General features: G+C 42.4%; 1 protein-coding gene across 2 annotated transcripts in view; it reads left to right on the forward strand.

Annotated features, from left to right (window-relative positions):
• COL4A1 (collagen type IV alpha 1 chain) overlaps positions 1-27,998 on the forward strand; it is a 194,711-nt gene that overhangs the window by 122,510 nt on the left and 44,203 nt on the right. For both annotated transcript variants that reach the window (XM_075918577.1, XM_075918579.1), the window contains exons 22-32: positions 4,293-4,388; positions 10,925-11,008; positions 13,017-13,087; positions 16,791-16,982; positions 18,710-18,878; positions 21,240-21,332; positions 21,443-21,547; positions 24,014-24,111; positions 24,331-24,481; positions 26,092-26,205; positions 26,684-26,851. In XM_075918577.1, coding sequence (XP_075774692.1) covers positions 4,293-4,388; positions 10,925-11,008; positions 13,017-13,087; positions 16,791-16,982; positions 18,710-18,878; positions 21,240-21,332; positions 21,443-21,547; positions 24,014-24,111; positions 24,331-24,481; positions 26,092-26,205; positions 26,684-26,851 — 1,341 coding nt within the window. The remainder of the gene's footprint in view (positions 1-4,292; positions 4,389-10,924; positions 11,009-13,016; positions 13,088-16,790; positions 16,983-18,709; positions 18,879-21,239; positions 21,333-21,442; positions 21,548-24,013; positions 24,112-24,330; positions 24,482-26,091; positions 26,206-26,683; positions 26,852-27,998) is intronic.

A 27,998-nucleotide genomic window follows, 5' to 3' on the forward strand; every position in this document is an offset into this window, starting at 1 on the left:
TAGCCTTCTTGGTCCCAGGAGATTACAGAAATAAAGTGAGTGAGGGGGATATCTTACTGGACCAACTTCTGTTGGTGAAAGAGCTCTTCTTCAACTTGTGGTTGATTCTGTTTTGCTGACTGACAAGTATTCACCTCATGCTTAACTTCCTCAGACCAAATCCTCAGTTGGATGTAATAGGCATAGCTCTACTGAAGCCAAGAGTGCTAAGTCCATTTATACCAGCTGAGGACCTGGCTTAGCGACTAGGAAGTATTTGCCCTTAATTATTGATACTACTTTCCAGTCAACATAAAATAAGTAGTAGATAATTACAAAAAAGCAAGGATCTATTTCTTGTTAATTGCTACCTAGGGACACATTAATAATTCATTAAACAAACATCAGAGAGACTTAGACATTTCTTTTTCTCCTGCCTAATTTTCTGCTTTATAATTTTACTACAGTATTCTCCCATATGCTTTCAGTTAGCTCTGGCCATCTGTGCCTTCAAATAGTTTTTTAAACAAATTTGTTCAATGTGAAATCTTAGTATTGAATTATATCACTTGCTAATAGCAATCCCTGTGGTCTAAACTTAGATTTTAAATTGCAGAATTGTAATTGTTTAGACTATGTCTGATTTTTATTTACTTTTTTTGTTTTTTTGTTTTTTGTTGGTTTTTTGTGTTTTTGTTTTTGTTACTGAAGAATGACAGTGCAGAAATAATAGGGCCCAGCCCAGCTGGAGCAATGTCTTCCATCCCCACCCACCTCTGTTTAAGTGGTTAACTGGTTAAACATAACATTTTACTCATTAAACAGGATTTTACACCCCTAACAAATAACAGAATCTTTTTGCTAACCTTGCTGGTGATATAGGCTAAGCCCCATCACACTTGGATAAAGAGTAAAAATTGAAGACTAAAATGATGCTATATTTTTAGGTAAACAGATACACTTCAAATTCATGTATTATCTTCATTGTTAGATTATGTATCTTTAAAATAATAATATTTTATTTCACTATAGCTAAAATGTAATCAATGTCACAAATACAATAGTATTTTGTCTGCACCTTCAGCAGACAAGAAAAGAGGTGTACATATCAGGGTATTAATAAATTATTATGATAAAAACTTTTTAAGGTAGTGTGGAGAGGAGATTATGCAACTGAGGATTCCCTGATAATAAAATATTATAGATTTTAATAGAAAAACAGAAATAGAGGACATTATCCTTGTTATAGAATTGCACATATGTTAATAAGCTACAGAAAGGACTGTCGTTCTTCATGAAATTCCTAAACAAACAAAACATAGTTTAAAAAATTAAAGTTGCTTAGTGACAATATAGTTCCTTATGGCCTGATTATAAAACCAATACACTTGTAAAATAAAATACATAGTTAGATACTCTAAATATTATAATGTCTACATAATAAAAAAAAGTTTTATCAAGAGCAAAGTAACGCATAGTTCATTACCATAAAATAACCATAACAAAACAAAACCCTCTTCCACATCATTTTACCAGTTTTCACAAAATAGACACACAAGAAAATTCTGATTTTTACTTCCTTGGTTTGTTTTGTGTGTTTGTTATAATATGTTGTGTGATGGGTTCCCCCTGGGAACAGGCTGGGGACCGACTGGCTAAGTAGCAGTTCTGCAGAAAAGGACCTGGGGATTACAGTGGATGAGAAGCTGGATATGAGTCAACAGTGTGCCCTTGAAGCCAAGAGGGCTAATGGCATATTAGGGTGCATTAGGAGGAGCATTGCCAGCAGATCCAGAGAAGTGATTATTCCCCTTTATTCGTCTCTGGTGAGGCCACATCTGGAATATTGTCTCCAGTTCTGGTCCCCCCACTATAGAAAGGATCTGGACACATTGGAGAGGGTCCAGCAGAGGGCGACCAAAATGATTAGGGGGCTGGAGCGCATGACCTATGAGGAGAGACTGAGGGATTTGGGTTTGTTTAGACTGCAGAACAGAAGAGTGAGGGGGTATTTGATCGCAGCCTTCAACTTCCTGAAGGGAGGTTCCAAAGAGGATGGAGAAAGGCTGTTAACAGTAGTGACTGATGGCAGAACAAGGAGCAATGGTCTCAAGTTGTGGTGGGAGAGGTCTAGATATTAGGAAAAACTATTTCACTAGGAGAATTGTAAAGCATTGTAATGGATTACCTAGGAAGGAGGTGGAATCTCTATCCCTAGAGGTTTTTAAGTCTTGGCTTGACAAAGCCCTGGATGGATTGATTTAGTTGGGATTGGTCCTGCCTTGGGCAGGGGGCTGGACTTGATGACCTCCTGAGGTCTCTTCCATCTCTATGATTCTATCACTTAGCCCTCTGACTTACCAGCCTGGGCTCCCTGTCAGCACTGTGGTGCTCTGACAAACTATGACTCTTTCCCGATCGTACACACCCACCAGCATTCACATACGTAGGGACATACTCAGCTGCAGTTGTATGTAAGCTGTGGCCAGTCGAAGCATGAACCAACAATAGCAAGGGTAAAACAAAAATAACTCCCAGTTTCCTAGCCTGAAACATTCTGTGTTGTACCATCCTGCCATGGTTGAAACACTAACCAGTGTGAATTTATTACCCAGTTTGCCTCATCCTCAGTGTGGAGAGGAATATGCACAATATGCTTGAGACTTTCCCCAGGCACTTCAGTCAAAGGCACATTGGTTTAAAGTAAAACAAAAAACAAGTTTGTTAAATACAAAAGATAGATGTTAAGTGATTATAAGTGATAGCAGACAGATCAAAGCAGATGACCTAGCAAACAAACAAAACTACAAACTAAGCCTAAAATACTAGATAGATTGGATATGACTTAGCAATCTGTCACTCTGGCAGATGAAACAAGCAGATTTCCACAAACAGGCTAGGAATCTTTTAATTCGGCATTAACACTTTCCCAATCCAGTCTTTGTTTTCCAGGAGTTTTTCTTGTGTGGAGACTGAGGCTCTTTGATGATGTCACACCCTACATTATATAGCATTAACATATATTAGGAACACTTTGTTCCAAAGTCAATTGCCAGCCCAGTTTGTGAAAAAATACAGATACCCAAAATGGAGGTTAGTGTCGTGCAGTCCGATCATATGTCCTTGCATCCATTGCTAAATCACAGCAGCCATTACTTACAGGTTGTCTAGAGTGGTCTCAGGAAGGATCACCAGGTGAAGGATACATTTTTCCTAAGGCCTATTGTTTTTCCTAATGGCCTGTTGCCCTGAATAGGCCCTTCATGACCAGTTATCTAGACTAGAATCATCTTGCCTAGTGGGTGTCACTCAGGTGTAACTACATTTGAAATTAAAATACATAGTCGATAGTCATAACTTTAGATATAAAATGATACATGCATAAATGGGATAATCATATTCAGCAAGTTATAACTTTTCCAGTGACACCTTGCATGACCCATCTTGAACAAAATGCATTATAATTATAACATAATCCCGCTGTAGCTACTTTGCTGATGGGGTGATGATAGATATGGGGTGTAATGTCACATGTTGTTTGTAAAACTACAGAGAAAGATTTCTGCTAAACACTTCAGCCAAAATTACGTGAAATTATATCGACTCAGAACCCTGCAATAAAACACAACCTAGGAAGCATTATTTTTTTGTTCAGACCTGAGGTTCTGGTGAAGTTTTTCATTTGTCATCCCACTTCTGACCCTTAAACATCTGCTTTCTTCAAATAAATATAGTATGAGAGTTTTCAGGGAGATTTAATGACTTGAAAAATATGGAAGGTTATTAACAAGCTTCTTTTGATCAAGAAAGATTCAAAGAAACCTAAGACAAAAATTATGATTTCCAATCAGGATAATTTTTAAATGTAACTGTAACTAAAATCTGTTTAGTGAACTTCTTTCAGATCTTCCAGAAATAACCCGCTAGGTCTCCAGCGTAAAATATGTTCTATTTTAAATTAAGTGTAGTCAATTTTTTAAGCCAGAGCTTTTAAATGGAAGTTATTTGCAAACTTAATATGGACAGACTGCCACTTGTCCATAATTCCATACGTTTTTAGAATAATGACTATAAAACTTGATTACATTTTATAGACCTCCCCCCCCCCCTTGATTTTATCCCTTAATTCCCATAATAACTGAATTGGACAGATAAATGTGTGAACTTGCTCCTCACTGTGGTCACAGTCATCCAGTAGATACTTTGTCATTGCTCATAATAATCTATGGAGCAGTGATACTGATGTGAAGTATACTGTTGTGGATATCTGAACTCACAGAATAATGTTCTTTATTATTTCACTCCAATTTTAGATGGAATCCTGGAATGTCAGCCTGGAGAACCTGGTGATCGAGGTTTTCCTGGACCTCAAGGGCAACCTGGATTGACAGGAGAGAGAGGAGATAAAGGTAATATTGTTTAAAGAACTGCTTACTTGTGTTTGCCCCATTCAGTGGACCTGATGCTCCACTATCTTCTATCTTGTGTAGTCATTAAGGCTTTGATTCCACAAAGTATTGAGCTCCCTAATCCTGCTGATCCAGAAAAGTGCATAACTACCTGCTTAACTTTTACCATATGCATTGCCCAGCATAGAGACTTGAGTGAGAGAGAGGCTGGTGTTCCTGAATTAAATTACATGATACAGACTTCAGTTTGTTATTCAGGGTATGTCTACACTACCCCGCTAGTTTGAACTAGCGGGGTAATGTATGCATACCGCACTTGCTAATGAAGCCCGGGATTTGAATTTCCCGGGCTTCATTAGCATAAGCGGGGAGCCGCCATTTTTAAATCCCCGCTGCTTCGAACCCCGTGCAGCGCGGCTACACGGGGTTCGAACTAGGTAGTTCGGACTAGGTTCCTATTCCAAACTACCGTTACTCCTCGTGAAACGAGGTGTACCGGTAGTTCGGAGTAGGCACCCTAGTCCGAACTACCTAGTTCGAGCCCCGTGTAGCCGCGCTGCACGGGGTTCGAAGCAGCGGGGATTTAAAAATGGCGGCTCCCCGCTTATGCTAATGAAGCCCGGGAAATTCAAATCCCGGGCTTCATTAGCAAGTGCGGTATGCATACATTACCCTCCTAGTTCGAACTAGGAGGGTAGTGTAGACATACCCTCGGATACCCTCTGCTCTATTTGTTGATAGTGGTAAAGGATGGGAGGAGTTCAGTGGAAAGATAAGTCCAGCTTTACTTGTTCAAGTGGATGATAAGATGTAGAGAGGATGTCAGAGAGATAGACTGAGGTATGTCTACACTACAGCGTTAATTCGAGTTATCTTAATTTGAAATAGTTAATTTGAATTAAGCTAATTCGAATTAACGCATCTACACACAAAATGCAGCTCAAATTAGCATTTTTCCAATTTGAAATACTGCATACACACTGACCTGATACAGAATCGGATTTAAGGGCAGCCAGAACCAGGCCAGGCAGGGCATCAGGTCAGGAGTGTCTGTGTGTGGCTGCTGCTTGAGGCTATCTGACGCCTGTGCTTAAAGGGACACTTTCCCCTGACTCCGGGGCAGCCGGTTCTCAGGTGTCCCTGCTTGCTTGCCTGCCTCGATGAGGGACAGCAAAGCATTTGTGTCTCTGCATGCTCTGGTTGCCCTCACTCGGGACACCACAGCACTCTGCAGCATGGAGCCGGAGCTGTCCCTGGGGACTCTGGTGCTTCTCGTGGACGTGTTGCTGCGAGCCTGGCTGCACTTTCTGCAGGCTGCCATCTCGGAGGTCCATTGGGGGGCTGTCAGTATCCAGGAGGCCCTGCAGGAGAGCTTCCACCCTAAGGAGCACTAAGAGCCTCCCTGGGGAATGTGCTTCATTCCTCCCTCCTTCCACATATCCCTCTCTAACCCCCCCTTTCTGATGTCAAATAAAAACATATTTCTTGCCAAAAACAAACTCTCTTTATTGACTGAAACTGGGGTGGGAATGAGGATGGGAGAGGGGAGGGGGAAACCTGGGAGGAGGGAGCTGGAAGGGGGAGGCAAGGGAAAGAATGGGGAGGAGAAGCTCGGTGTTTGGGGTCTCATCGGACCAACTTGATTTTCATGGAAACCTGCTCCTGGGTTCGCATGTGACCTTGGTGGCCAGGCTGGCAGCTTTCCTGCCATACATAGCTGCATTCCTCTGTCTAGTGCAGAGATCATAGACATTGGGGGCATCCTTCCAAACCTGAGTACGGTCCATTCTGATCTCCGCCCTGGACCAGGAAGGTGCCCACCTTCTCTGGGCCCTGGCAGGCTACTGGGAGCTGGCAGACTGCTCCTGGGGTACAGTGGAGGGCTGGCTGTCAGTGGCTTGCTGGCTCATGTTTTGGGGCCACTGGGTCAGGGCAGTGACTGTTGGCTCTGGGCCGGCAGGCTTGGAGCTGGCACAGGCACTGTGGCCAGAGTTTGCCCCTTTAAGGGCTCCGGGGTTGGGGGGAGGGAGAAGAGTTTTCCTGGTTTGGCTCAGAATGGCCACCAGGGGAAACTGGGAAGGCTGGAGGCCAGCTAATTCGGACTAAGCATCTATACAGCGTTTATTCCAAGTCAGTTAATTCGAGTTTGGCGTTACTCCTTGTAGAATGAGGTTTACCAAACTCAAATTAAGCGCCCCACTATTTCGAATTAAATTGACGCTATGTGTAGACGCTTGTGTAGATGCTATGGAAGTTAATTCGGAATAATGGCTGTTATTCTGAATTAACTTTGCAGTGTAGACATACCCTGAGATGCAGAAGTCGATGGAGAGAACTAGGTGAACAGTGGAAAGTAGATTGTGAGCTATTGATATGAAGCTGGTAATAGAAGCATTTAGTAATAATAAGAAATAATTACATCCAAATTGCACAGTGCATCCATGTGTGTCTAGTCCGTCAGTTCAATGAAAATATTTTCATTATATCTCTTTTGTGGATTCTGGAGTGACTCTGAAGTAATTGGTGAGCATCTTGGTGGCTATAGCAGGAACATGATGCTTTTCTCTGTCAGCTAACAATTGAATATTTCAGTACTCTTCAAAGGCTTGGAAAGCTCTGAGTGTTGTGTGTTGCTGTGCTGATCTATTTAATGCATCCTTGTCAAGATCATCAGGTTTTATTGCACCAAAGTGTATGCTGTTCTTAATACTGCACTTGTAGCACTTTCTGGGGTAGCATTGATTCCAAAGTCCTTGTGCCAATTCTCCATAGAAAATATTTCTGGGGAATCGATGTTCAGGCATCCTAATTATGTATCCAGCCTGGAGTAGTTGGGCTTTCATTAGCATGGCCTCAATATTTATGGCATTTAACTTTTGGAGAACCTCCAGGCTGGTAATTTTGTTCTACTGTCAGATCCCCATATGAAAGGCCTCTAGCTGTTTGATATGCCATTTGTGTGGTGCTACGTCTCACAGCTACAGAGGAGAGGTGTCAGCTCAAAAGCATGATAGAATTCTATTTTTGTTGAAGGGGTTAAGTTGTGGGATTTCAGGACTTTGTTATGAAGCTTTCCTAATGATTGAGACACTTTCTGAATCTTGATTGTGGTCTCTTTGTCGAGAGATCCATTGTTGGAGATATTGCTGTTGAGATAGGTGAAACTGTCAACTTGCTTTAGTTGGATTCCATTAGTGTCTATGCTAGGGCATTGAGTCAGAGGGGTGGAGATAATTGATGTAACACCACTGCCTTCTCCAGGACGATTGCAAGGCCAAATAGTTTTGATGCTTCACAAAGTGATACATAATGCTCTGTGTGTGCTAGGAGAGCACGATAATCCACAAAGAGGGCTTCTCTTATTAGTAGATCTTTTACTTTTGTTTTTGCTTTAATCCTTATAAGATTGAAGACTGAGCTGTCATGCCTGTATCTGATATATGTGATTCTCTTGAGCCCATATGTAGCCCATTTGGTTGAGGACTTGGGTGAAGAAGATGTTGAAGAGTACAGAAGCAAGGACGCCAGCTTGTTTGACTCCATTTGAAATGGGGAAGGAGTCAGTGAGATTTTCATTAAAAAGTACTTGACTTTACAGTCCCTGGTGAAATAAACAAATGATCTTTACCAGTTTTGGTGCACAACCAAGTTTACTGAAAATCATCCATATCAAAGGCTGTATCAAATGCTTTTATCAGATCAGTTCAGACATTAAATAGATCCACGTTTTGTTCGATACATTTTTCTTGTATTTGCCTGATACTGAAAATCATGTCTAATGTGCTGTGACTTTGAGTAGTAACTATTTGTGAAATGCAATGACATAACACATTGTTTATGTTGATAAAATCCATGGCAGTTTTCTTAGGCTCCAACCATGACTTAATTGACAAAATAGGATCATTTGAAGATAGGGTATAAACAAGCATGCATTGGGGAAGAGACCACATGTAATGATTACAGATTTATGAACTCACCAGGGAAATACCCTTGGGTAGTCACCTAACCTTCTGTTGTAGATGGCATTGGATAATTGTCAAGAAGTAGGGAGCAATTATAGAATTATTAAAGTAAAAATGAGTTTGTATGCAAAATAAAGAAGTTGTAGTGGGCATGGCCAAGATTCACAAAGGGTGTTTAAGCATTGTGATGCTCAGCATCATGGCACCTAACTTTTAGATTCCCATTAAAACACTGGAACAATGCTGCGGTCCACAAAGCCATATTTATGTGGTAGGTTCCTCTACAACGAATGGGAAAAGTTGGGTGCCTTCGAATGTGATCCACAAAAGCATTTAAGCTAGATGGGGAACTGCCTCAGCTTACCAACAAGAGGTGCCAATGAGCAGGGTGTTTGCTTAGATAGATGCATAAATCCAAGCTTCAGGTAGGGGACCAGTCTTTCTAGCTATTCTCAGATGTGAGCCCTTTCTTGGCATTAGGTGCCTGAGGTGAGGTTTGTTGTTTTTTAAAGCCACACAGATGGGGGAAGGGTCTCCCTTGTAACTTTTAGTCCCATTAGGGTCCTCACCTGGGATGTGGGAAACCTCTAGGTTAAGTCTCCCCTGTGCCCACTAAGGAGAAGGGATTTAAAGAGGGCTCTGTCACCTCTCTGGCAAAGACATTCACCTTCTTGGGTGGGGTAGTAGTCCTGCCTCAGTCTCTCCTGTTGAAACAGGTCTATTGAGGGTAAGTGATTAGTCATCTGAGTAGAGGGGCCGGATTTTGGGTCTCCTACATTCTCGGCAAGTGCTTTAACCACCAGACTATAGAATCATTCTCATGCTCCTGTGTTTGAGTTCTCTCTGCCTGTTGCCGCTCACCCCTGCCACCTATCCAACATGCATGTTAGATAGATGTAAATCTATCTTCTCCAATTTGTAAATTGCTGCCAGGCTTAGGCAAGAAATACCTAGAGGCAGGCAGCAGAGTGTATGCCCAGAGACAGAAACCAAGGGAAATTTTTACTGTAAAAATGTAAATGCTGCATTAGTTTAGGCACTTACTAGATTCAGCTGGAATTTCGTAAATTGCAGTGAATGCCAAAACAGGGACTTAGCCACCTGAACCCAATCTGAGCCCAATATGTATTGAAATGTTTAGAAAATACTAAAAGTTCTTAAAGGGAAGCTGGAGTTATGTCCGTCTCTGTAGTGATTCACATGTAATCTGTTGATATTGATAGTGTTGCACAGAGTGTTAAGTCAGCACAGAGTTTGGTTGACTAAAGGCCTGATCTGTAACACACTGAGCTGCTGCTGCTTCTCCCCAGGAATGAGACAATATAAATCTTTCAGTATTCAGTCATGAAACAGAAGTTAATTCTTTCATTGTATTAGAGAAGATTCACAGAATATTGCAAAAGTTGTAGAGCTTTTTGTGTGTTTCTTTTTGCAAAGTCATGAGACTGAACTCAAATCAGTTTCTTTAAAGAACTAATACAAATTCCACTTTAAAATGCTCTAGCATAAGTATTCTTTTACCAGTTAGCCAGACTCACATAGAATAGTACAACAGCGAATCAAATTCAGGTTGAGGTCTCCTAGGACCATGCTTTTTGGCCAAACCCTCTAGAGCTGTGTCTTCTACTTTCCTTCATCCATTATTTTACCAGTATGTTGCATTTAGAGGCTTCTGTTTGTATTCCACTGTGGTTGGGTGTGCTCAGCCAATGCGTTTTTGAGCAACCACATCAAAAAAGCTATTGAAATAGAACTTGTATTCATTCTATATAGTACAGTGGTTATTTTCCAGGATGAAGTAAAGAAAATTAGAAAAATTGCAGCACTTTGCTGAGAGACTGTCTTTATTCCAGTGCTCTTCTCAACTACAATTTTCTTATTCAAGTTCCATTTCCCTGTGTGTAGTGCCAGTTGCTTTTGCTCACTGATCCATAATGATCTTGCTTTCTCAAATCCATTGAAATGGCCAAATTCATTTCTCTCTCAAGGATAAAATGTTACATTTCTTACAGAGCAGGTCTCCTTCCTCCTTATCATCCCATGTTTTCCTCCTCCTGGTCACTTTCTTCTCTTTGGTTAAGAGAAAAGCTAAGGTCTGAAATATGCAAATAGATGTAATTCTTTTGATTTTAGCAAGGCTGGTATAAATGTGTAAAACAACAACTGAAATCATCAGGGGAGAATTTGGTCCCAAGATCTCTTTGCATTCACTGTTTTTCCAAACCCACAAAATTTGTGTGAGTTCCAGGATCCTCATATTTTCCCTTCTCTCTAATTTAGTTTTTAAATAGGTACTAGTTCGTGTTTTCATGTTTGTTCCCTCATTGGTCAGATTGCCTTTCCCCCAACCATTCATAAAGTTTTACACATCAGTACTGTCACACCTGAAAAGAAATTTGAAGTTTTTTTTAAAAAAGCAATTAACTTTTTAAATAAATTTGCTCATAAAATCTAATTTAAGCAAGTAGCTAAAAGTGACAAATTTACTTTCACTCAAAAAACAATGTATGGGGTTTGTTTTCTTCTTAAAGGATCTGCCTATAGTCTTCCTAAGTCTTTTTTTTTCCCCTGCAGGTGATAAAGGTGATGGTTGTGCCTTGTGTGATGGAGCTGGGCTTCCTGGACAACCAGGGCCACAAGGACCACCGGGTCCACCAGGTAAAAACAAAAACCAGTACAAATAAAGCAGAGTGTGCATCTGCATCTGAGTGTGTCATAAATTAATATATTTCCATTAAGTGAAGCATTCCTGAAAATAATGAAAGAGCAGGATTTTCCATAATGCTCGTTAACGGTCTAATTCTGCTTCCATTGAAGTCAACAAGTGTTTTACTATTTACTTCACAAGAAGCAGAACTCAGACAACTTTGAGCCCTTTTGATAGCTTGACCTAACTCGTGTTTTCACAAGGTTCATGAATGATCTAGCTGAATTTGTAAAGGGCTTGCCAATAACCAATATCTATATGTAGTATTTTTTCTTCATTAATCTTTTTCTTGGTGGTGGGGACCTGACTGGTTACAGTAGGACTTAACCATAGTCATCCTGCTGTTGAAGTCTGTGACCTAGAAATAACATATGCTCTGCACTGCACTTAGATTTGACATGGAATTGAGTTAATAACGCCAGATCATGGCTGGCCCTGATGCAGCATTCTAGATCTCTCAATGGTAGTAAGACTTCTCTTCCATCCTCTGGGCATCATAGTGTTGGAGAAGGCTTCAAGGATCCTTTTGTATTATCAAAACCTATGATTTTAATGAAACTTTAATAAAACTTTTTTTTTTCTTGAAAAATAAAAAGCTTGCCTTTAAAGTGATTTTAACCCTCCTCCCATTTTACAGATTATTATATGCATGAGAATATTTTTAGCACTATTTTAAATCCACTTTCGGCACTATTTTAATGATTTTACCAGTAATTCTATTTATGGAGTCAAATTTTGGCAGACGCATAGGCTGCCATGAAAAAACTGTACAGCAGAGCTGCTGGATAAAAAACAACCTTTTCTGATTAGAGCTCTCTGTAAACTTAGAAAGTGATAGCTCTACAAACAATATATGATGAGGGTGTTAGAGAGGTGTTAGGGAAATTATTTTGTGCATTTTTATGTGCTCTGGCCTAATGTTAGACCCTCAGTACATCTCTGGTCTCCAGTATTGATTACTGCTGTGAAACAGAAATAATGTCTTGAAAATAATTGCTGTCTGTCAGAAAATGGGTACATATGAACAGTGCTTTTGTATTGTATGTGCACAGTATAAATCAGTGGTCCCCGACCTTTATTGGCTGCTGGGTGCCCAGGGGTGGGGCCGCTCACGTGCCAGGCGTCCGGGGGCGGGGCCGCTCACATGCCGCGCTTCCGGGGGTGGAGCCACACATGCACTGCGCGCCCAGGGGTGGGGGTTGCCCATGAGCCATGCGCCCAGGGCTGGCATCATGCATGTGTTGCACGACGGGGGTGGGGCCAGCCCATATGTTTTGGCAGGCGCATATAAATGCCCCGGCGGGCGCCATGGTGCCCGCGGGCACTGCATTGGGGGCCACTGGTATAAGTGATTGAGAGGTGGTGAGAAAGAATGAAAATTCTGTGATGGTTTAGTGAATTACAGTCTGGAAATGGCAGTTCCAGTTGGTGGGATGAATTCAGGGCATGCTGCCCAACTTATGTATTAGAGTTGTGTGCTATGTGTCTTTCCCCCATTAACATATATTGTGAGTTAGTTCCTGAGCTTTATTATGCCCAGGCTACTTCACTATCTTCAGTGGAGTTGCAAGGGTTTAACAAGTAGGGTGGCCGACAGGCTTTGCCAGGCCCCGAGCAAGGTGGTTGTGGGGTGGCTTCAGGCGCCCGAAAGGGACGGCGTCTCTGGTGGAAGGGATGGACCTGAGGGTTAGCCTCCCCCCAGCCAGCCCTACAGCATGTGGTACATGCGGCCTGAGGCTCTACAGCAATTTAAAGGCCCTGGGACTCTGACCCCTGAAGTTGCTGTGGTAGTGGTGACAGCCGCCAGGAGCCACCGGCCCTTTTAAATTGCCAGACCCAGGGGTATCGACGGGCCTGAATTGGGCACTGTTTGAGAAGGACGTCAAAGCTTCTAAAACACAATAAGCGATAATGTAAAAGTGTCTGTAGTAACTATTTTATTTTTATATTATTTTTAAGGCTTTCCAGGACAGCCAGGTGCCAAAGGAGAGAGGGGTGTTCCTGGTCTCAATGGTCCTGAAGGATTTCCTGTAAGTAAATGTTTTTCAAATGTTTCATATTTTTCCTCCTAGGAGTGTTACAGGAGACACTCAGTGCTACTGTGTAGTAGCCCCATTAACTGATGCTAAAGGTTTGGTTATGTGTATTAAAAATAAATCCGCTGGCAAGGTGGTTTAGATATTGGAGAAAAAAATCTTGTAAAAGTGAGTTGCTATGAAACTTTGGACTTTAGCCACTGCATGACCTTAAGAAAGACAATTGACTCTATGGCTTAGTCAACTGTGTGGTAAATTTGGATATGTAATAGGACTTTTCTTGAATCAAATTCAAATTTGTTCTGACTTTTCTTTTCATATTGAAAAGGAGGTTTATAATGAGTATTTGCAATTGTGTGTTTACATGAATATACAGTATAGTGCCAACTAATATATTTTCACTGTTAAAAATTAGTATGCTATACCTTTTAGCAGTTTGTCTAAACTAGAAAAAATATGCAACATATTATACCAAGAGTAATTTTCAAATAGCTATAAAATAAAGTACATAATTTAGAAAGAATAAAGGAATGTTAGAAAAGCAAATAGCATCTTAATAGTGCCACAACTCATAATTTAGCTTTAAGTACTGCTGCATCATAATATAGCTTTTTGACACTGGGGGTCAAATTCATCCCAGATGTGAGTGAACTTAGGGCTTATATAAAGTTTTTTGGGCCTGATTTATCCAGCGCTAGGTCTTTTTGGTGATGTTTTATTTGTGTTTAAATTCCTCATGGGAAACCAAAGGACATCATCATGCTTAATTTACAGTAATATAAATGGGATTTGTGGGGAGGAAATAGCAAAATGGATTTTCTGCTATTTTGAATCAGTTTTTGAATATCAGAGCACAAGCTTTTACTATGAATATTGCTGAACCTTTACATCTCTTCCTTCTCCTCTAGTCTCCTTTCACCCCTCTCTTCAAACAAGGATTTGCTGGTATCCTGGATGCTTTTAACATTGTTTTGCTTGGAAAAGTAAAAACAGGTTCATTAAACAGCTGGTGAGTTAGCTCTTAGTTTAGCTTAGATAGGCTAGACAGAGCCCAGCTTGGCAGGCTCACATGCCTGATCCACTGTCCAGTGCATTCAAAGGAAAGACTCCCATTCATTTCAGAAGAGTGCTACTTCAGAACCCAAGGGTGGAAGCACAGCGTATTCTAATTAGCAAGAGGAAGTTTCCCTTTGAATTTTTCACTCAACTTAAACTTCCCTGGTAACTGGATCCTTTCATTTTTCTTTTTCAAATAAAGAAAATCCTTCCATGAAAGACCTCAGAGAACTAACCATGTTAGTCTGTGTCTGCAAAATCAACGTGGCAACTTAGTGTACGTCTACATTAGGTCCAGAGGTCGCTCTTCTAGCATTTGATTTAGCAGGTCTAGTGTAGACCCACAAATGGAATGCTGAGGGCAGCCCCTGCTGACATCCTGTAGGCCTCATTCTGTGAGGAGTAAGGAAGGCTGATGGGAGCGTGTGCTCCCATTGACCTCTCGCAGTATAGATGCTGCAGCAGCTCGGTTAAGGTAGGCTGAATCCAGCTACACATTTTGCGTAGCTGGATGGCGTACCTTAAGCAAACCTGCCTGGTGTAGTGTAGACCAGGCCATAGAGACTAACAGATTTGTTAGGGCATAAGCTTTTGTGGGCAAAATCCACTTCATCAGGTGCAGAGGTATATATAAGGACAACAAATGAAAGAGGGTTTTTGTGTAAATGAGGCTAATTAAGTCAAGATGGAAGTGACTCATTTATAACAGTTTGCAGCAGTATATCTGGAAATGTGGATATCAAGAGAGGGGAAATTGTCTTTGTAGTGTGTTAGCCAGTTAAGATCCTTATTCAGTCTTAAGTTGATAGTATCGAATTTGCAAATGAACTCCAGTTCAGCTGTCTCCCTTCGTAACTGGTTTTTGAAATTATTTTATGTCCAGAGAGGTTACAATGTTCCCCTTCAGGTTTATGTATGGTTCCATTCCTGATGTCTGATTTGTGTCCATTTATCCTTTGGCATAGAGGTTGTCTGGTTTGTCCAATATACATGGCAGAGGGAAATTGCTGGCACTTGATGGATTAAATAAGGATCAGGCAATTTTCCCTCTTTTGATATCCATACTTCCACATCAGCTGCTCTGAATGAGCCACTTCCACCCTGATTTGATTGGTCTCATTTACACAAGTAACTTCTTTTTGTTGTTGTTGTTGCTTTTATACACACTCCTGCCTCTGAAGCGTCCACTCCAGTTCATCTGATGAAACCACGTTAGCTTATGCCCTAATAAATCTGTTAGTCCCTAAGGTGCCACAGGACTCTCTGTTCTTCTTCTATTAAAGTGTTACATGTTGGTGCAGCATAATATGTAGGCAGCTATAAGAATATGTGGAAGCTGTTCAAGTACAATTAGTTCATTAGATGGTAAACTGTTCAGGGCAGGAATTATATTTTCCCTGGAGAGCTCAAATAAGACAAGGTGAACAGGAAGAATGGAGCATTCATAATGTGATTATTAGCCTTTACTCTTGTTTCATTTACTAGACTTATATACATGATAAATGGAATTTAGTAGACAATGTTAGGATCTGTGAGAAAAGTGTGTGTTTGTGGGAATACTACTAGGATAAGAATGGTTTTCAATGTATTGTTGATTTTTTTAAATAAAAAAACGTAATTAAAAAGAAATGGAAAACTAAACTGAGAAATGGCATTGAGAGATAAAAGCTCTTGATTTGGCCTTTCTGTAACAAACTGTGGCTGGGAAGTCCTGTTGATTTAGGGGTAGAAAGAGAGTGAGAAATAGCTTCTAAACAAACAAAAAAAATCCTCCTGCGATGCTTCCTGGGATATCCCAGTTTGTAAGACACCTCACTACTATGTGCCCTTAGCCTTGTTTTTGCCTTCTGAGGGTCAGCTCCCCAGCCACATCAGCTCAACACAAACATGCTCCTCCAGGTGTATTTTGGCCCTGCTCTCTCTCTAGGTTAATGCCAGGCACGGTCCAACTGTCAAGCCCTCTGAGAGTCTTCTTGGAAGGACCTGCCCCTGGTCCACTGGACACTCACAGAATTCACAAATTTCCATTCCTTTAGGAGTAGCATACACAGTGTAATCAGTTTCGTCTCGAGATCACTACTCTCCTGAATTCACAGCACTTAGATTTGCTTATAGTGAAAACAAGTATAAGCTTATTTAACAAACAACAGAGATTCAAGTAACAGCAAGTAGGTGGAAGTATTAGAAACAATTGTTTACATCTAAAACAATATCATAATATTCTTGCTATCACACCATAACTTGAGGAATGGCTGTGTTAAGAGTGACCAAATTATCGTGACAGTGAGGCCTTGTAAAAGGTCAGCTCTGAATCTTTATGGCCATTATCTAAATAATTAGAGTACCATTTTCAATAACATGGCCTTTACTTCCTATTCAAACAGTTAATACAAATATTCACAATTACCAAACTGTGCTATCAGAAGCTAGTAAGAAACCCAAGATAGAAAAGTTTTTTACGAGAGCCATTATTGGATATTTAGCATTCTCAGTCCCTGCAAATCCACTCTTTTTGCTTACAATTCAATATCTGGGATAAACATTTGGGTTTTTTTCTTTACATTTGAAAAGAATGTAAAGGGTAGGGAAAATAATGTATTAAATAGTCATTGAATGGTGCTGGAACTGTGTGTAATTTCAGGGACCTCCAGGTACGCGCGGATTGATTGGTAGCCCAGGAGCAAAAGGAGAGCCTGGAGACATTTATATTGATACTAATCTCAAAGGTGATAAAGGAGATCCTGGGTTCCCAGGACAACCAGGCGTTCCTGGAAGAGAAGGAAGGCCAGGAAGAAATGGCCAGCCAGGTCTCCAGGGCACTAAAGGGGCATCGGTAAGTGAATGTAGCTTTATTTTTGCATATTATCTTGTAGTTTGTTAATGATATGTAATTGTTGTATAATATGTAATTTTTGTTTACTTGTCTCATTCTTTGGGCCTAATTATTATACCCAGACTCATTTGAGCAGAACCCTCTTCCTCAATGAAGGATTTCAGTGGCACTGCTAAGCAGGAAGTAGCATACACAGTGCCCGTACTACTCAACAGCTAAGAATATTAGCAAGACAGAAGGGTCACTGAGTTGAGTATATGCCATGGGAGTAAAAACACCATGTATGACCTACAAAGGTGTTAGTCCAGGTCTACACTAAAGTAGAAGTTCAAATTAAGATATGCAACTCCACCTACGTTGAATGTATATCTGGAGTTGATGTATCTTGATTCATATCTTCATGTCTGTGGTACCGTCCCTACAGGGGAGATTGATGGGAGAAATGCTCCTGTCGACTTCCCTTACTCCTCGCGAGGAGTAGTAGTATCAGCGCCAATTGGGGCACTCTCAGCATTTGATTTAGCGGGTCCTTACTAGACCCGCTAAATCAAACACCAGAAGATTGACTGTCAGTGTCAAGTATAGACATGACCCTAGATGGTGTGGGAATAAGACGGCCTACTTACCCTATTGCTTCCTCTACAGAATTGTGGTAAATGGTCAGAGCTGTTTCCATTTCCCATCCCCAGATAAATGCTGGCAAGATCATGGGGGGACAGTTGTTGACCAGCAATATATTACTATCTCTGGGGTCACGGAGAAAGTAGGGGAGACACTGTGACTCAGAACTGTGTCTCTAAATCACAGTGTCTCCCAAGGTTTATCCTGAACAGGTGCAGCTTTACCCACAATATTTTGGTAAGGGCTCTGCTGATAGTTAGAATGTAGCCCATTGTTCAAGGGATGTTTCATCTTCTAATCAAGTCACATGGAGAGATCACGCTCCTTTTCACAGCAACCTGTTCCAATATCTGTTGCTAGATCTGTCCTTGCTCTTCTTGGGAGTTTGAATTCCATAATCTTTTTACCTGTTAGAAAATATCTGTCAGAGGCATTTGACATATTCTTTAGTTTAAATTTATTATTTTACTAATCTTGTTTTGTCTCATAAATGCACCTGATGGACAGGTAGCTGTCTCCTACTCTGTGCCATCCCTACTCAAAGTATTATCTAGAATAAGAACCAGCAAACCAATTTCAGAGAATCTGAAAGAGGAAAAATGGTTATGAGTATCCCACTTATGCTTTATATTTGAGGCATTTGGCGCAGAACTTCCTATGCTAAATAATAATAATCACTCCCAAAATTGGTTTTCTGAATTTCTGAAATCCTTGGGGATGGGGAATATTTCTAAAATCCAGATCCTTTCTCCAAGTCAGTTACTATTTTGTTATGCTTACTATGGGACTCTATAAATTAACGTTCAAATTATTTAAATCTAGCTGGAAATGATGGTGTATTCATCACAGAACTGGTCATTAAATAGCCACTTTATTGCATTCAGCAAGTGCTGCTCCAGACCCAATCCTGCTTCCAGGGAAGTCACTGGTAAAATGCCCATTCACTTCAGTGATGCAGACTAGGTCCCAAAGAGCAGTTTGTCGTGAATCCAGTCTGAAGCCACAAAATCACACACAAATCTGACAACGAGCATCAAGCTATCACTTGTAAAGAATTAGCAGTGTGAGAAGTGCAGTAAATATTATTGCTTTTCTCCTAAAATCAGGGTACGATTGGACTTAAAGGAGAACGTGGTCCCCCTGGCTCAGGTGGATTTCCTGGAGTACGTGGTGAAAGAGGCCAGCCTGGCCTTCCAGGGATAGGGCCTGCTGGGCCAGCTGGCGACAAAGGAGATAGAGGCTTTCAAGGAAACCCAGGTGTACCAGGCCTTCCAGGTAACACACTAGCTAAAAATGATGGTTTTCACAGATACATAGGTGCTATAGGAAACTTGAGATAGATGGGGCATATTAGGTCACCAGTATGTGCTTCTTACAGTATACTTTGTCACCCTGAATACTTGCAGATAGTTTCTTACAGAGTCTCACAGAACAAAGCAGAAAGGTCATTACTCCCTAACATCACCAGTCCCATGCCACAAAATCAGCCCCATCCTTTCAGAAGTAAGAAATGTACCTGAATGATGCTATCAGACATTGGGCACAGGCCTATGCAAGGGTTACTGTAATACACTGCCCCATCCCAGGAGAAGCTGCATGAGCTGTGATTTTTGCCCTTCAGAGTCACTATTCCTATCCTGCTCCTTCGTGATCCTGAGGGTGAGTAATTTGCTACTGGTCCATACCTTGATATCCTCCCTCACAAGAAGTCCTACTGAAGTTCTTAGTGTGAGTGAGGGTATCAGCATCTGGCCCTAAAATGTACTGGCCTGAGAGTAAGGATATTTTCAGGCAAGCATCTGTCCATTTCCAGCTACTCCTTACCTACTATCTTCCCCAAACCAACATCTGATTAACCTGCACCGTGTTGTAAGGGGATTTCGTACACAAAACAGTCCTTACTCCTTTCCATGGGCATATCCTTTAAGTCACAGTGTAGCTCTCTGAGAGCATGTCTGCACTAGGATGTAAATTTGAAATAAGATACATCAAAATAATGGGGGAGCATTGAAATTAGTCAGAATTATTTAAAAATAGCATGTCCTCATTGACTGAAGCCTGCCTCAGTCTTAGAGTCCCCCCGGAAGCACTCTGGGGAGGGCACCAGGATGATGGACACTTCTTGTGGCTGCTGGGGGTGCTGAAGTAGCCATGGGCCACCTGCCAAGGGGCTTCAGACCCGACCCTCGCTGGGGTCACCAGAACAGTCGCTGGATGCCTGCCACTTGGCCGGGGCTTCAGTTCCGGCCCTGTCTGGGGTTACCCCAGCAGCCACAGGCCACGTGCCACATGGCCCTGGCCCTGGCTGGGGCTGCCAGAACAGCTGTGGGCCACCCGCCATAGGGCTCCAGCTGGGGCTGCTGGAGCAGTCATGTAGCCTGCTCCAGTCCTGGGGAAGGGCTGAAGCTAGGGCCATGACTGCATGGTGGTTGCCCTGCTGCTTTGGGGTGGGGCAGCTGACCCCGACCTAGAGCAGCCGAGCAGCCACTGCATGGCTCTGCTGAGGTGATGGGCTGGCCTCACATATTTGTTGTGCGCCCATATAGGTGCACACCTTAGAGGGAACCCTGGTAGCGGCACGTGTGGTAGCCACTTGGGAGCCTCCGCTCTGCCTCCTGGCCTTCCTGGCCGCCATAGCTCCTTCACCTCCATGCGGACCAGGTTAAGGGTCCGGTTATAGCCTTTGTCAGCCAGGCTGGTGGCCATCTGGCCGTACTCGTCAGCATTCTGCTTTCTGATGCAGAGATCCTCGACCCTGGCCAGTGGCAGCTGAAGGTATTGTAGGAGTACTGACAGACAGGAGAGGCTCAGAGGGAGCATTGGGGTCTGCCCATGGCTCTGCTGGCTCCTGCTGTTTGGCACGGGGCTTGCCAAGCGGGCCACGTGCCACAAACCCTTCTCCTGCAGCCTTATTTTAAGCTCTGCAGGAGAAGGGGAGCAGTGGAGTTGGCAGGTGTGGCCAAAGTGGCCACAAGTTCAGCTGTAAAAGCTTCTGGAGGCCATTTATTTCAGATTGGCAGCAGCAGAGCATCCACACTAACACTATTTTGAAATAACAATTTTGAAATAAGCGTCATTCCCCGAGGAGGGCAGGAGTACAGATTTCAAAATAACCAGCCCATTATTTGACAGTAACGGGTTTGGTCGTGTGGATGCTCCACATGTTATTTCAAAATAAGGGGGATTAAAAAACTCCCCAGTGTAGACCAGGGCTGAGTTTGGTGGGCCTGTGGCTCTGGGTCTTGGTGGGTTCACATGGCAGGTACAGATTTGTGGCAGTCAGACTAACAGCCAGAATTCTTCCAATGCCATGCCTATCTTTCATGCTTGGGCCTTTTCCCTCTTCCAGTCAGTGCATTACAGATGAGTAGTAAAAACATGAAAATCAAAGCCAATGGGCATCTTCACTTGCACCGCAGAATATTTACACCCGGGGCAGATGACCATTTCATGGGGCCCAGGGTAGCACAATTTCGTGGGGCTCCCCCTTTGCCACGGCACATGCGCGGGGCCCGGGGTGGCTGCCCCGCTCGCCCTGCCCTATATCCGCCCCTGTTTACACCTCCCCCCCCACCACATGTTAATACATTTGCCTTTTCATTTGTAAATCTTGATTTGTCATCTTTGCCTTCCTAGGGCTAAAGGGAGAAGCAGGACAAATCATTCCTCTGCCTGGTCCCCCAGGGTCAGATGGCCTCCCAGGGCCACGTGGCTTCCCCGGAGGCCAAGGTACAATTATCCTTTGGATTTTCTCTTTGCTGCTATTAATGGATTTCCCACCAACCAATGCTGGTTTTTGCATTCGTGCTTTATGTGCTCTGTCTGTCTTGTTTTCGAAGGTGACAGGGGGGATCCTGGGATTCCAGGAAGACCTGGACTTTCAGGAGAAAAAGGTGCTACTGGGCAGCCAGGAGTAGGGTTCCCTGGGCCAACTGGCCCAAAAGGTAAGAAAACTAGCAGTTATGAATTCTTGGCCATATACGTAAGTCTCTTGGGAACTAAATGTTCATATTTTGATTTTTTTTCATCTAACGTGCAGAAGATATACTTCATAGCCCTGCTGTCACTCTTTCAGAGCTAGATTGTGAGCCAGCGTTGTATAGCCGTGGCAGGCAGTAAGGGCAAGTAATCCCCCTTTACTCAAATCCCTGAGTACATTTGCATTTTTTGCTTCTTTTATTATGAATCTGTTATCTGAATACCAGGTGGGTTGGAAGGAGTAGTCAGGTTATCTGGAGTGACTCAAGGACAGAGTGTTAAGAAGCTGGGCACACCTTGAAATTGGCTGTGAGTTCGATGCACAGATTCCTTCGACCAAGTATCAAATATGGACTAGGGATGTAAAATCCCATAGAATTAGTTAACTAGTTAAACACTAAGTTTAACCAGTTAACAACTGTTAACTGATTAAACAGGGCAGGCTTCAGGCTGGAGCAGCCCCTTCACCATGGGCAGGGGCTGCTCCAGGCCTGCTGCTTCTGACCCCACGATGGACCCCTTGGGTACTCCAGTCTATCTTGTCATCCACACAAACTTGCATTTTTGATAGATCAGGAGTTCTCAAACTGGAGGGTTGTGATCCTGCAGGACACACAATGTTATTATGTGTGTGTGTGGTATCATGAGGTATCAACATCCACCCCCAAACTAAGGATGTTAAGTATCGAATAATTAACTAATCAAATAGTCAATAGGCCGCCTTCGCCTTTGAAGTGTAGCAACAGTCCTAGGACTGTTGCTACACTTCAAAGGCAAAAGTGCCATGTGGAGCCCAGGATTAGCAGGGGACTTCCCCGCTGACCCCAGGCTCCACGCGGTGCTGCCGCTTTGAAGTACCCCTTCTTCTCCCCCATCCTTTGCTGCCTCTTTCTGATAGAGGCAAAGGGGAGGGGGGAGCGACCAGTTGACTAGTCCTTCACATTCCTATCCCAAACCCCTCTTTGCTTCCAATATTTATAATAGTATTAAACATATTAAAAAGGTTTTTTTTAATTTATAAGAGGGAGATACGCTCAGAGGCTTCCTGTGTGAAAGGGATCGTCAATTCAATTTTGAGAACTACTGGTTCCTTACACCAAAAATCACAACCATGTTCAGTTTACTTCCAGTCCCAAAGGACTGATCACTTAACCCATGTCAGTTACACATTAGACCCCACACTGAAGACAACATTTATAACCAATCCTATAAAAATTAACTCTAAAGATCTATTAGCCAAGACAAAGAAATGGGAGAGTTATTCACAAGGTTAAAGCAAGCAAACATACACACACAAATGACTTACAGCCATAGGTTTCAAAAAGATTGATAGAAGCTTCTATAATAAGCAAGCTCTTTATGCCCTTAGGGCTAACTTAGGCTAAATGGCTGGGGATCCGTTACTTAGCCTTAAAAATCTTGCCCACTCAAAGTCCAAGCAGCATAGTGATTTTGTTCCCATCCCTTGGAGTTCAAATTGGCTCTGCTTCATGGCCCCGGGGGAGTAGGTGGGGGGAGCAAGCAAGAAGGTATTTTGTCCTCTGATGTTCCACAATGGTTTGTCTAATGTCTATGAACACTACTTTGTTGGACAGGAGATCACATCTCCTGTGATAAAGCAGTATTCATACTTGGTAATGCTGACTGGAGGCATCTACCGCTTCAGAGCAAACATTTCCACAGTTACAAAGCAAACACTTAAGTATTGTTCTATAACATGGGCTAGAGATATTATAAGTGGCATGAGCTGGGACCTGGTCTTCCAGCATCACAGGAGTTCTAAAATTGAGGGGATTGCTCTGGGGTTTGGTTCCAAGTCTGACTCCTTAATTTGTGGATCTTTATATAAGGAAATAAGCTGCATCCATTAAAGGGCTGCAGTAAATTACTTTATCCTACGAGTAAGGAGCAAGAAATGAATTATGTCCCATAGTTGCAACTCCTTCCCCGAATCCCTCCTTTGGCAGCACAGCCATGTACCACCCCTTGACAGGGACTGTGCCTGAAAGCTGAATCTAGCTTCCAGGGGTCTTTGCATGGAAAAGGAGAGGCATTTATGATTATGCAGAGCATACCAGTGCTGTATGAGGTCTATTTAAATGACTTACAAAAGTTCAGGAAAGTTATATTACATTTTTCCCTTGAAGAAGATCTCTTTTTTTTAAATGAGGTGAACCTGTGCACAAATATTAATTTGAAAATATGTACAACTTCATTCATCCAAGACAAAATCCTGCAAGTTGCTGAGCACCCTAAACTCGATTGAAATCACTGAGGTTTGGGAATGTATAGCCCTCATAGGAGATGCTCAGCCCCTCACAAATTTGACCCTGTTTAATACTTCTCTGTGGCTGTGAATAGTTGATTTAAAAGGCAGAAGACATTTGGGGGCTAACTTACTGAGGTGCTGATTATGTGTTTTTGTTTGGTAGGTTTTCCGGGTCAGCCGGGTGCATCAGGTCAGCCCGGGGCAAAAGGGAATCCTGGCTTTGATGGTTTACCAGGCACACCAGGTTTACCTGGTCAAAAAGTGAGTGTTTGCAGTTTATATTGTTTCCCTCCCTCCATTTCTATTTGTATTACCAACAATATGGAGCAGTTGCTGGCCTTAAGATAGTAGTCCAACTCTGCATTTAGTGTAACTTAGCATATACTCAGAGAAGGCTGGTCTGATGTTCTGCCTCCAAATAGCTATGTTTAAAAACACTTGATTTATTGACTCCTAATTTATATTTTGTTGCACCTTAAGGGTGAACCTGGAGTAGGTCTCCCAGGTCCTAAAGGACTGCCAGGCCCACAGGGTCCCTCTGGCATCCCTGGAGAAAAAGGAAATGCTGGTTTGCCTGGCTTACGAGGAGAGCAAGGATTTTCAGGTGTACCTGGTCAACCAGGAATCCAAGGTAATTTAAAAAAAGAAGTGATAGCTCATTACTACAGGTTGGATCTCCCGGGTTGGGCACCCTCAGGACCTGGGGAGGTCAATGCTCTCATGCTGGCTGCCCCGCTCCCACGCTCCTCCCCCTGGAGCTCCCAAAGCTGACTCATAGACATTAAGGTCAGAAGGGACCATTATGATCATCTAGTCTGACCCCCTGCACAATGCAGGCCACAGAATCTCACCCACCCACTACTAGAATAATCCTCTCACCTATATCTCAGCCAGATACCCAGGAAAAAGTTCTCTATAGTAACTCCTATCATCCCACCATTGGCCTATTTACCACTGATAGTGAAAGGTCAATTAGTTACCAAGATCATGTTATCCCATCAAACCATCCCCTTCATAAACCCATCTAGCTTAATCTTGAAGCCAGATAGATCTTTTGCCCCCACTACTTCCCTTAGAAGGCTGTTCCAGAACTTCACTCCTCTAATGGTTAGAAACCTTTGCCTAATTTCGAGTCTAAACTTCCTACTAGCCAGCTTATATCCATTTGTTCTTGTGTCCACATTGGTATTAACCTTAAATAATTCCTCTCCCTCCCTGGTATTTATCCCTCTAATATATTTAAAGAGAGCAATCATATCTCCCCTCAGCCTTCTTTTGGTTAAGGTAAACAAGCCAAGCTCCTTTAGTCTCCTTTCATAAGACAGGTTTTCCATTCATCGGATCATCCTAGTGGCCCTTCTTTGTACCTGTTCCAGTTTGAATTCATCCTTCTTAAACACGGGAGACCAGAACTGCACACAGTATTCCAAATGGGGTCTCACCAGTGCCTTGTATAATGACTCTCCCACCCTGCTGCCCACTTGCAGCCACTAGAGTTCTCCGACATTCTGGCCGATACTGCCGGGCTGCTGCTGACCCTACTGCCACTGGGGGTTCCCTGAGGCTCTCTGGCCAAGTCTCATCTGGCCCTGCTTCTGTCAAAGGTTCTCCAGCCGGGCCAGGGGCTCTCAAACTGATACCTAGCCCAGCTGTTCCTGGCCAGGTTGCGGCTCCCCACACCTCCAACCACACCTCCTAGCCTGGCTGGGGCGCCACAGCCACCGCCTGGCCCAGCCACTACTGAACCAGACGGGACTCCCGAGCCTTACGTTCTCCCAGCTGGCTCCCACTCCTGGCCTCCCAGGCTCATTGGTCCAGGTACATCTGCGGCCCTGCTGGACCATGGATGTTGCCAGACCAGAGAGTCCCAGATTTATGAGGTTCATCCTGTAGTAACATATTTTACACTTTTTAAAAATGACTCTTACTGGTTGAAATACACACATGGGCAGAAAGCCAGCCAAAGACCTGAGCACCACTTACAATTCAAGATATAATATCCATTTCTTTTCCTCTCTGTCTCCCTCCTGCCCACCTGCTAGGGGGACAATACTGGCTCTCCACCTTACTTTTCTGGAACATCCATGAAGGAAACACTAATGACTTAAGTGAAGCATAGGCCTTCAGCCAGCCCTTTGTATGGGGCTGAGTGTTGTTCAAAGTAGCTATCAACTATCTCTGCCAAGCAAGCTAAACAATGAATATGACAGAATAATCGGGTTATGTTTATTTTGTGTGTAGGTGACCCAGGTTCCGCTGGATTACCAGGTCCACAAGGTGCCCCAGGTGTGCCAGGAATAGGCCCTCCAGGGCCTCCGGGGCCTGCAGGTGGACCAGGGCCTCAGGGACTATCAGGTGATACAAACTACTTGGTGGTTTTGTGTGTTTTTCCTTTTTCCTTTATATCTGGAATAGATTTCATGGCTCTTATGGGACATCAGTACGGGGGAAAGTGGTGGGCTTCTTTTATAGTATTTTCCAGCCTTTCAGAAATGTAAACGTCATGGATCAGAATCATTAGAAAACCAGAACGTTGTTAGGCTTCATCTCTGTGACTTAAAACTGCAGGTTGATGCACAGTTTCCTGAGGCTGCACATGCCCACTGATGCTCTATATATCTTTGCTCCATTGCTGCAGATTAAAAATAGAAATGGATAAGATCGAAGCACTTAGATTATGAGGATTTTTTCACTTTGTATGCCTTCCACTAATACAGAAAACAAAGCACATTTCTTTAAGATGCACAATTTATAGAATATATTAGTACTTTATACTGTAATTTGATTGATAATTTCCTGTGTACTATATTAAGAGTTATTTTTTTCCCTGTAGGATTTCCTGGAACTAAGGGAGAGAAGGGCTACCCGGGTCTTCCCGGACTAGATATGCCAGGACCAAAAGGAGAGAAGGGTAGCTCTGGCCAGGGTGGGCCACCAGGTGTGCCAGGTTTACCTGGCACACCTGGTTTACAAGGAAAAGAAGGATTTCCAGGCTCTCAAGGTATGAATTTTAATTTCAGAACATTAATCATTTATGTTGTTTTTCAGATACCGATAAAAAAGTAAGGAACTGGTTTTAAGTAAGCAAGACAAATGAAGAATAGTCTGTGGAGAAAACAATATCCATCTTTTTATTAAATCATAATTGTATGCAATTCTGTGTCATCATGCCGCTTAGTTGTATGGCTTTCATTGCAGTTAGGGTTTGATCCAGAAGGGTCTGAGTACTCAGGCTCTCATCCAGCAACACACTGAAGCACGTGATTAACTGTTAGCATCTCTTCAAATGTTTTGGTGGAGCGGAGCTTGATAACTTTTAGGGGAAAGCCCTTAAATTGTAGCTAAGGATCTGCCTTTGAAAACAAAAGATACTGCTATTCTTCTCTGAGATTCATCCTTGATGTTTGGTCTCAATAAAGCAATTATTAACCTGAAGCAGTTTTAATCTAACTGCAGTTGAAATGAGCATCTGACCCTCCATCTCATTATTTTGGAATTTTAAATACATGTAAAAAAACCTCTCTATTTTGGATTGATTCTCTACTTAAGAGATTGATTCTCTACTTCCTCTCTGTTTTTTAACTGTTTCTTTTATCAGTTTGGTCTTGAGAGGTGGTTGCTAATTAAAGTGCAGCACTATGAACTATTTTAACAGTCTATTGGACTTGCCATGTATATGAAATATATATGAAACACACCTGGAAAATGAACTCGAACAGGAGCACATAATTCTGGGTTAGCACGTTTTGCATTGGATTGATGGGATTTAAATATTTTAACTGGGATCAGTCAGAAGTTATGAAATTAAATTAAATTAAATTGTGGGAATGGTTTTTTAATAATTTTAAAATCCAAATTACATAGTAAATATTTATGTGTTTTAAATGGTATTTGTTAGGAGATTACTCTTAAATGATAAATCAGGGTATGTCTACACTACAGCGCTAATTCGAACTAACTTAATTAATTCAAACTAAGCTAATTCGAATTAGCACAGCTAGACTTAAAAACTAGTTTGAATTAGCTTTGCTAATTCGAACTAGGATGTCCACACAGAGTGGACTCTGAACAGAGGTTAAGGATGGCCGGAAGCAGTGCCGACAGGGCATCAAATGAGGACTTAGAGCGTGGAGCTGCTGTCTCAGGCT

Source organism: Pelodiscus sinensis, chromosome 1 (genome assembly GCF_049634645.1).
Source record: "Pelodiscus sinensis isolate JC-2024 chromosome 1, ASM4963464v1, whole genome shotgun sequence".
Classification (NCBI taxonomy): Eukaryota; Metazoa; Chordata; order Testudines; family Trionychidae; genus Pelodiscus; species Pelodiscus sinensis.